The sequence below is a fragment of the Eutrema salsugineum genome, unplaced genomic scaffold (assembly GCF_000478725.1).
Source record: "Eutrema salsugineum unplaced genomic scaffold, Eutsalg1_0 scaffold_12, whole genome shotgun sequence".
In the NCBI taxonomy this organism is placed as follows: domain Eukaryota; kingdom Viridiplantae; phylum Streptophyta; class Magnoliopsida; order Brassicales; family Brassicaceae; genus Eutrema; species Eutrema salsugineum.
The window spans coordinates 4,026,986-4,037,861 of NW_006256895.1; the positions used below are offsets into that span (position 1 = coordinate 4,026,986).

The 10,876-nt window shown below is 34.1% G+C and overlaps 1 protein-coding gene across 1 annotated transcript; it reads right to left on the reverse strand.

Annotated features, from left to right (window-relative positions):
• Nucleotides 1–7,779: 7,779 nt before the first annotated feature.
• On the reverse strand, nt 7,780–10,613 carry LOC18025471 (fatty-acid-binding protein 2). Its single transcript, XM_024160271.1, has 11 exons — nt 10,474–10,613; nt 9,725–10,165; nt 9,446–9,653; nt 9,259–9,334; nt 9,074–9,176; nt 8,861–8,929; nt 8,659–8,695; nt 8,511–8,585; nt 8,374–8,425; nt 8,219–8,263; nt 7,780–8,120 (listed from the first exon to the last, which is right to left on the reverse strand). Exons 2-11 carry the CDS (start codon nt 10,126–10,128, stop codon nt 8,023–8,025), a joined length of 1,167 nt encoding a protein of 388 aa, XP_024016039.1. The 5' UTR covers nt 10,129–10,165; nt 10,474–10,613; the 3' UTR covers nt 7,780–8,022.
• Nucleotides 10,614–10,876: the final 263 nt, after the last annotated feature.

Consider the following 10,876-nt stretch of genomic DNA (forward strand, 5'->3'; position numbering starts at 1 on the left):
ATATTAACCAATTCAGTTTTAAAAAATAACATATTAACCGTTATATTCATCAGAGTAGCCATACAACTCGACGAGAAACTCCAAATCGTCATACACCACTCCAAACAACCGCATCATCGTGACAAAACAACCAAAAAGAAAACATCGCCTTATACAATCATCAAGGAAAAGCGAGGATTTACTCTTTGTGATTGAAAGGTCACGCAGCCAATAAATCAAAGCTTCCGGAATAAGACATCTTTCGATACGATTTGGGAAGTGTCGATTTAACCTGTAAAAGGATAGAAAAACGAAAACAAAACAAACAAACCTAAGTCGGAAAAACAAAACCGGATTAAAATCGGAAACAAGATTGGACTGAACCAAAACTCTCAGACTATTCGGACTATGAAGAAGGAGATCTCTCTGAAAGATTTTAGAGAGAGAAGAGAGAGAGTCTCTTTTTTCTGTTTTTTTTTCTTTTCTAAAATTTGTGTTGAAAGTCTTTCACAATTTTATTTATTTGATTTCTTATTCTGTTCAAGGAGATAGACAAAGAAATTCTAGCAAATCTCTTTCACACAATGACTAATATTTCGTTGTACGGGCATAAATGTTTGAGTTGGTTTGCTCTGATTAAGTTTGGTGTGCTTTTGGTTTTTGTTCAATTTTTTTGTATTGCAGCATCGATTTTGTGTGTTAGGTTTATAGTTTAAACTTATAATTACCTAATTATTCTATCCCTTTTAAGGTTAGAAGCTATTTATCTGTGGATTAGTAATTTGTCAACAATTTATGAATTTTCTACCACTCTTTACTTATACAGTAAAAGTATTATTTTTATAGTTTTAAATGGTATATTTACATACTACTGAAGTCGTTAACTCCACAAACCATTTGCTATAACTATGTTTTATATTTATAATGAACTAGATTTTAACCCCGTACGTCTGCACAAAATTTTTTATTTTTAATATAAGTTGCATTCATTTTTTTGTTTAGATATAATTAGTTTTTGTTATTTATTTTTTTAAATCAAAAAATTGTTATCATGTTTTAATTTTAAACAGTAAAAATTTGTATATTAGTAGAATAAGAGTATGCGTTAATTAAGTATACATTGATCTAATGTTAATTATAAACTTTGTTAAATTTACACATAAATAATCTTTATATCTATGAATTTGCTAACCCGTCCGTTTAGTTGTCTTAAATCATTTTTAATATCTTACATGTTTTGACAAACTAAACTGTATAAAACTATAATTATAAATATATAACTCTATAAATATTTACTAATATTGAATATTTGGACCAATTGATTATGAAAAAATATAGTAAAATATTTATTTACTATTTGTGCTATTACATATATATATATATAACACTACAAGAAAGATCGGGTTTTACGTCGGCATATATCGACGTAAAATCGACGTAAAAGAGCATTTACGTCGAATTAATGACGAAAAAAAAATCGTCGTAAAACGATCGTCGTAAAACCGAAATCGTCGTAAAATCGTCGTAAAATCGTCGTAAAATTACCAACTCCGGAAAATCGTCGTAAAATCGTCGGAAACTATTCGTTGTAAATGCGACGTAAAATTTCCAACGGAAGTACAACGAAAGAACTCCATCATAAGGACGACGTAAAATCGATGTAAAATTACATCGATTTAACAACGATTAGGAGACGAACAATTTCAATTAAGGGAAACTAATTTTTTAATTGTCGATGTTAAATCGTCGTAAATTTTCGACGTAAATCCGACGTAAACTTATTCGACGTAAATTCGTCGTTAAATATTCGACGTTAGATCGACGTAAATTTACGACGAATTTACGTCGATTTATAAATTAAATATTTAATTCGATTTTAATTTAATGAATGAATTTTGAAAATAATAAAAAAATAAAAATAGAAAAAAACAATTTAAATTGAAATTTAAATTCAAAAATAATTTATAAATAAAAAAAAATTTAATACAAATTGTTTTTTACAAAAAAACCTAATCTACAATGTGATTTCGTAATCGTCGAGGTTCAGATCGACGTCACGAGGAGGCTCTCCGTCTTGGCCGCCCGTCGCTGCTGGGCCGTCGTTTCCCGTCTGCACTACCGGAGCCGAAGACTGACCGCCCTGCGTCTGCTGGTCCGATGGTCCAGTACCGGAAGTACCACCGGTCTCAAAAACCCTTCGTGCTCGCTGTTGGCTCGCTCGGATTGCGGTGGCCAACTGCGAAACCGCTTCCGCAACGATGTCGAAGAGATCATGTATCTCGGTGAGCTCCTGCTTCTGGGCCACTTGCTCATGCCTGAGAGTGGTGATCTCAGCATTGGCCGTAGCAAGCTCCTGGCGAAGCTGACTCGGATCCTCCTGCGTGCGGAATCCGGAAGCCGAGGCGGCAGGACAGTCTCTAATAGAGCCCATCCTTAAGGTTCGGCCCTTCTTCTTCGGAGCAACCTACAAATGGAAAATAAAAACATTAATTATTTATTAAGTAATAAATATAATAAATTTTAAAAAAATTGAAATAGATCATACCTCTTCGAAAATCTGGTCTTGCTCAGCGACGGTCAACGGTACTTGGATAGTACCGTCAGGTGTGGCCTGGGTCTCCCGCTCGGCGATCCGCTGCATAGCGGCATTGTAGATCTCCTCGGACCGAGCGTCGACAAAGCTCCCGTCCCTCTTCCGGTGAGTGGTCTCGAAGAGCTTCGTCATTGGAGGTATTTCTCCTCCGTTCTCCTCGGCCTACGAATTAGTAAACATTAGTCAAAATTATTTAATAAATTATAGCAATAAATAAAATTAAAATAAAATAATAATTACTTACCATCATGAGACGTCTTCCCGCAAAAGATATTTGGCCAGAAGTGTGCGGGGTCACTAACTTCTCACCAGTCACCGGATCGACCCGGTTTCGGACGGCCGAACACTTAGCAGCGGTGGTTTGGGCATGCGGGTCCAGCCAGTACACCTTCAACCCGTTCCAACAGGTAGTGGACATGGAGCTCGGCTTTGCGTCGTCGCCGTCGGTCTCCCATTTCCGCTTCCAATCGGAAACGGTGTTGACTAGGCGTTTCTACGCCTTCAGCCGGAAAGCTTCGCGGACCGTCTCGTTGATCCCGATGTCCCAGTTCCACCGTTGCTGCAAAAGAAAACAAAAAATTAGATAAATAATATAAAAGTAAGATTAATTGAATTTTACTACAATTTAAAATGATATAAATAATATTTAAAAAATATTACCGCAAAGCACTTGTACCAGGTGTCGAACGTCTCTTGCGACACCTTGCTCCAATTGTAGTGCGACTCCACGAAATGACTCTTAATTGTGTCGGAAACGCTCCGACCAACACAATTATCCAAACTAAACCTATGAAACAAAAAAAAATTATTACATTAATATTTAAGTAAATTAGAGTATTAATTTAAAAAAATATAAAAAACTAAAAAGTTTACTTACCAATAAGAGCCTGGTTCCGCTTTTCCGGGAACCAGACGTCGTAAAGCCCCCCGTTCCGGTAGGGCTAGTAAATCCTCAACCGTAAACTGGGCATACGGATGAGGAGGGGCGGGTACCGGTTCGGCAGCCGGCGGTGGAGGTGGTGGTGGAGGCGATGGTGGAGGCGGTGGTGGAGACGGCTCCGCGGTATTCGGAACCTGGGAGGCTCCAGAAGATGAAGGGACATCGGTCCCGGTGTTTCCCGAGGTAGACGCCCAGGAAGAGTGTCCGTCCGCCATGAAATTGATGTAATGCGTCCTCCGTCGAGTCATCGTCTGCAAAACCGATAAAATTTTATTTTTCAAGTTAATTACAATTAATTTTTAATTACGATCCTAAATCTAAGAAATTCCGATCCTAAATCTAACAAATTCCGAGCCTAAACTAATTCCCGACCTAAACCGTTTGAATTTCTAAACTATTTAATAATAAAATAATTTAAAGTAATTAAAAAAAAATAATTACCTTTTTTTGCGTCAAAAAGAGGAGGAATGCAAGAGAGGAGGAAGCAGAGAGAGAGGAAGGAGAGATAAGCGACGAAATGAGGAAGGGGTGAGGTCCTATATATAGAATTTATATTCGTCGTAAATTCGACGTAACGATTACGACGAATTTACGACGGATTCGTCGTAAATTCGTCGTAAAGGTCCCACCGTATAACAAAGCGAATAAGGCAAACACACGTGGCTGTATCTGGGCTTTGCGACGATTTTACGATGATCCGTGTTATTCGTCGTAAAATCGTCGTAATGTTACGACGATTTTACGACGAATCGTATAAATCATAAAAATTAAGACGGCTGTGTATCCACAAATCTTCGTAAATTCGTCGTAATATTACGACGAATTTACGACGAATTATACCAAAACTGATGAAATTCAAAAATTGAAACATCCATACGCACATACAAGTATGTCTATTCATGATAAATGTGGTCTGTATAACTTTCTAGCATGTTTACATAACTTAATGAAAAATTTAGTAAGATGTAAGATAAATCCATACATCTTGTGTAAATGTATATAACACCTTAAGATTACTTGATAAACACATATATGTCAAATTTTGAAATTTTTTTTTTTGTTTAGAAAGTTGTTTTACCTAATGAGATGGTAAGCCATTTCATTCTCTTCATCAAAATTCCCCCTGAACCCCATAAAAGATTGATTATAAGATTTAGGGGTTACATTTCGTCGTAATCTCGATAGTATATTACGACGAATTTACGACGATCACTCCCATTCGTCGTAAAGTCGTCATAATAAAAACCACATTTCTACAAGTTCCTGAACCTTATACTACAGACCCTTATATAATACATCAGTTTACTTAGGAAAATAAACCCAAAAACCATTCTGTAAGTTGGGAAAGCTAAACCCTATAGGGTTTAGGGTTTGCATTTTACGACGAATTTACGACGAATTCCAAAAAATCGTCGTAAATTCGTCGTAAAAGTCAACATATGTCCAGGTCAACACTTTAACAAATTTTCATCAACATTTAATTAGTTTTCATTAATTGGCTTTAATTTTTCAAAAATTTAAATTTGACAAATGTTACATTGAAACGTTCAAAGCATGCAATTAAATGTCAACATATTTAATTAGTCTTCATCAACATTTTCCTCGGTGTCCTCATCATCAGTAACCATTTCATGCATCCTATCATGATCTTCACCCTGAACTTGACTACTTTGATAATCATTGGACGCTTCAAAATCCACATGTTCTTGATGATTACTACTACTCCGTGCAGCCATCTGACCACTACTTTGACCATATCCCTCTCCATGCTGATACCAAATAAAATATTAGGGCATGAACCCTCTATTCAATAAATGCTGCCAGACAGTGTCAATAGGAATATGTTTCCTATTTTTGCATTTCACACAAGGACAATACATTTTGCCGCTTTCAATTACAGTTTGCATTAGGCCGGCTTGGTACATGAATATTTCCAATCCATTTTTGAAGTCTTCAGTCAACGACCCATCACCATTTTTGGGCGTCTACATCCACTTTCGTAGATCGTATATAGACATTTCAAAAACAAATATTTGACTTTTTGTTTCTGAAATTTGATATAAATTTCAACTACTAAAAATTTTACTTAAACATTCAAAGACTCAAAAAATTTGTGTCTTTATAAGTTTTTTTGGGTTGATGGAATAATGAGAGAAGAAAGGGTATATATAGAATTTTTTGTTTTGTTACCAACATACTACCATTGCATATTTACATCAAATTTACGTCGAAATAAAACTTACATCACATTTACATTGATTTTACATCAATTACGAGATAGAGGACAAATAGTCGTATTATCGACGTAAATATTACGACTACATTACGACGAAATAAAATTCGTTCTTCATTCATCGTAATATCGTCGTAACGTTACGACGATTTTACGAGGGTCATTTTTTACGTCGAATTTACGACGAAATTTTTGATCGTCGTAAATACGACGTAATGTTGTCGTAAATTTACGACGACTAAAAATCGTCGTAAATAATTCGACGGAAAAGCCCCTCATTCTTGTAGTGTAAACTGGCTAACCTGTTAGTTTAATTGTCTCAAATCATTTTAATATCTTACATGTTTTTATAAATTAACTCGTAGACCTTAAGTATATATATATAACTCTAATCAGCTCGATCATATTATTGTATAATATAAATATTTATTAATCTAAAATATTTGATATTTTAGACTGATTGATTATGATAAAATACGATAAAATATTTATTTACTATGCATTTTTATAAAAATATTATTTAAATTTTAAATTTTAAATTAAATCTAACATGTATTCAATGAATTCTAAAGTATTAAAATTATTATCTAAATTTTCGTAATAAAATTTAATTATATTTTTTGTTAATTTTTTTGAATTTAAATTAATTTAAATACAGATTTTTGTAATTAAATTTAATTATCATAAATTTCCAATAATTTGAAATTTAAATTAAAAATGATCTAGATTTTTTGAAACTTAAAAATATCTAAATTAATAACTAATTTTCGGAAATTAAATATGAATATAAAATAAAATATCATAAAAAAATTTTAAGAGTGTTTGGAAGCAAGTAGTAAAAGTGCTTCTGTTTTAATATAATAGATATCTATAAAGTACATTAATATTTTAAAACTTAAAAAAAAACAGAAATGATTTTACTAATGATATACATTTCTAAAATATGAAGTATGAACACATTGTGTATGTGCTGTATATAGTCAAAATACAAATTGTAACATAACAAGTTTAAAAACAAATCAATGAAAAAAACCGGGCATAGCCCGGGGCCAACCCTAGTTCATAATAAAAAGTATTGGAATATGATAATAGGATTGTAAGTTAGTTAGTCGTTAATTGAAATAGTATTTATTTGGTTACAATAATGTTTGACGGCTTACAATGAAAAAATGAGATGTGAAGTTGTAGTGATCGATAAATTATTTGACGGCCTACAGTGAGAGACTGAATATTGTGAAGATGTAGTGATCGAGAAATGACTAACAAGCCATTGTCAAACCCTGTTGAGGGCTGTGGACAGAGATTAAATGTCGAGTCCTGTGATTGGGCGGAGGCATTAATCGTTAAACTCATTTATGAGTTGTGGCATAAAGTGAATACCAAGCGGTTGCGACTTTTGGGAATGTAAAGTAGATTATTTAGGTTGATTGTATTGAATGATTGCATGATTGTATTTATTTAGAAATATTAGGATCATATATAATACATGATTATATTAGTTATTCTATGTTGATTATTGATTGAGTTTGATGCCTATATTATGTATACACTTTATTGCTATTTCAAATAATATGTCAAAAAATCTTGTGTGTTCCAAGAGCACATCCTCACTGAGTATTTTTCTTCGAATATTCACCTCTCTCTTTTTTTTTCAGGTGAGACTAAAGAGTAGTATTTGTGGCGGTCATTGTGGTGTTATGTCTAAGAGTCATATTCATATTTCTGTGATTATTTTTAATAAGAATTTTAATTATATTTCTTTAGTTTTTCTCAAATATTTAAGATTTTTCAAATTCTCGATTTATTTATTTTTAATAAAAAGATTTTGCTATTAATAAATATTTAATAAATTTGTTATTTTGTGATGTTATATTTGCGAGATTAGGGTTTCTCACATCCCTCTCCCATTTTCCCGCAGCACAACCAAGGGCAACATCGACCGACATATGTCGGCGCATGTTATGGATCGTCATTTAGTTTTGACTCCAATGATTACGAGGCAGCTGAACCTAAAACACTTAAAACGGATCCTTATTTACTCCACAGCTCCAGGTATTAAAAGATGATCATTTTCTTTTCCTTCACCAAGGATACAATAAGGAACATACTTTCATACAACAAATCAAGACAATCTAATATAACTTGTGCCAAGCTGCTTACTAAGAATTTAGTATTCCGTGTTCATCCACGAGCTAGACATTAAGATTCAGCACCTCTTTATCATACCCGATTGCCTTCTTCTAAAACTCAGAAGCCATTGGACGTCTAAATTGATTGTCAGCACCTCTTTATCATTCCCACCACGTTCCTACCAATCTCTTTCTTGGTCTGTTCAGAAACCGGAACATCTCCAATGTACATATCAAAAAACGCCCCTGCAACGTTCGCATATCTCAGCCCTTGGGCTTTTGTAGGCACTGTAGGTGCAAAAACAAAAACATGAAAAAAAAAACGATAAGAAAGAAGAACTAACGGCAAAGATCCTTGCTACGGACAGCTCCAATCAGATTACCGCCAACTGCAAATGTTTTTACATATTCAGGTGAGAAGAGAAGGAAGCTTCATTTGTATACAAAATTCAAAATAATGTAGCAAATCAGATTTTCCCCTAATGTAGTAATTACTCACTCTCTGTGATTAGTTGTCCATCAGCTGTTCGTCGAAAGTCTATTACTGTTCCCTGCAATGAGACAATAAAATGAGGTCGTACGCCTCTATGTGTGTTTATATGTAAATATTGAGTTTCTGCCTTTGCCAATGAGTACCGCGGGTATTGGAATGTCTTGTGTGAAGAATGAACCAAAATCATTCAAGCAATGGAAATTAGTTTTTGGATTTGCCTGAAATAAGAAAATGCAGAAGCTTATAATATGGCAAAGTGTGATTTTTTCAGTGTTTCGATGTATCATTTACCTTAACCAAACGAGCACGGAGAGATTTCTCAAAAGCACTGAAAATAGACAAACAAGGCAAAATAGACAAACAAGGCAGTAGATTATTTTTTCCCATCTATCAGTATAAAGCACATGAATGAGGCTGCAACAGATCATCAAATGGCAAGTAAACATACTTTACAACAAAACAATATCCTCCTTGAAAATCTCATCACACTTACTCTCTCACAGTATTAATCTTCAAGCCACTGTAGTTAACCACAAGCCTCACACTCATGACGATATCCTCCCTGAAAAACTCAGATAAAAGGGTTTCAGAAGAAATGTCTAATTAGACACTCAAAGGTACACCAACTAGGCCAGATCGGGATTCAAACCAATAGAAGTGTACACATCTGTCAAAGACGTACTACAATGAGCAAATTCAAAAATACCTAAGAAGGTCTTTGTATAAGTCATCGCATTTGTCGAGTTTGCTCGCTGGAATAGAGGCATACTTTGGGCCAAGCTTCTGGCAGACCGAGGAAGGATGAACATCTAATGCACAAAATTTCCAGTTAGAAGCAAAAGATGACAGAGGATTCTATAAAGACAGGATACAAAGCACGAATGCACTTACAAAAACCAAATGCATATACTTTTAGAGATTTGATTCTGATAATTTGCATTGTCCGAGATCCAGTTGCAACAAGCACCTTAAATTGAGATAAATCCATTTGTAGATCGTGAAATCTCTTCTTTGTTGACTCTAACATAAGATGTGATGACAAAGGAAAGAAAATTGGAGAAGGAAAAGCTCTAGTAACCTCAGAAGTAAGTCCAGAAGCATTTTTCTTCAACAACATTGGGAATTCAATCCCGGTTCGAGGCTCAACTGTTTGTCTTTTCCAGTCCAATTTTTGAAAAGTCAAAGCACTATATTCCTCACGACCAACCTGATAAGTCCTATGTTCAATGTTCTCCGGTAGTTTAACATCATTACTTCCTAGTGGCAGAGCAAGTCCATTCATCGTCCTAATAAAAGTCACAATCAGAAAGTGCCCCCAAAAGAGAGTTATCAAGTAAACAACTCTGATAAAACTTACATATTATGTAAAAATGGTATCAACGAAACAGCCAAAGAGAGTACAGAATACGAATGTAGCCTCTCAGCTTCATTAACGAAATGCAAAATAGTGGATTTAGAAATGTTTCCAAAGAAGCCAGGGGTTATTTCTTTTGATCCATAGTGGAAACGGAAAACAGAGAAGGTTGGATAACTGTTGATACGCTTCGAAGAATCATCACAGCTTAAGCTGCATTGATAGTTAGTTATCTCCCTTTTTTGCAAATTGTTCCCATTTGAAAACCAACAAAGCAAAGCTCCTGTAAACTTGGAGATGCAACTAAATGCTTCGAAGGCGAAGCGTCCGGGTATATGTAATTGGGAAAACAACCCATTTGCTAAAAAACTCCTCGTTGGCAATACGTTTCCACCATTAGAATCCATAGCTTTGAAGAAACCAGAGATAATTGTTCCAAAGGTTCTGCAAGAAAAATCAAAGAAAAACAAAATTATAACCATAATCAATTTTTCTGAAAAAAAAAAAAAACATAATCACGAAAGATCCAAACAATCGATGATAAACCCTCAAGAATCAAAGTTACGCCAATGCAAAGATATATTCAAAAGCCGAATTAACAAAAGAATCACGAAAAATCCCTAATTTAATGGTCACCCGTAATGAAGCAAAATAAGCCAAATTTCGTGATCGTTAATAATTCGAAATTAGAGAAATATAAGACGCGATTAACATCATTATCATATAAACACCAAACGCCAAATTAAATTCACGTTTAAAAGATTGCACGCGACGTAAGAGTGAAATTGAGGGAAACCCGAATCAGAAAAGACGACGAACATAGGGAAAGCGTTAAGCTTTTTGTTTTTCTATCTCTGTTGTTTTGGGAATATGCTTTAGCTTAAAGAACAATAACGGCGAAGAATATTAATTTCAGCGTCCAAGTAAAGTTCATTTTTAATTTTTTTAACGTCTGATTCATTCATCATCAATATATAGTACAATCAAATTAAAATTTTAGCTCTAACCTTTCTCGTTTAATTATAAGATTCTAATTATCTTTTGCTTCTCCTTAAAAATGGTTATGTTGGTTTAATTTAAGTTATAAAAAATTATTAAAAATTGGTTCAAATGGTTCAAATTTTTTTTTTTAAAAAATGCATCAATTATAAATAC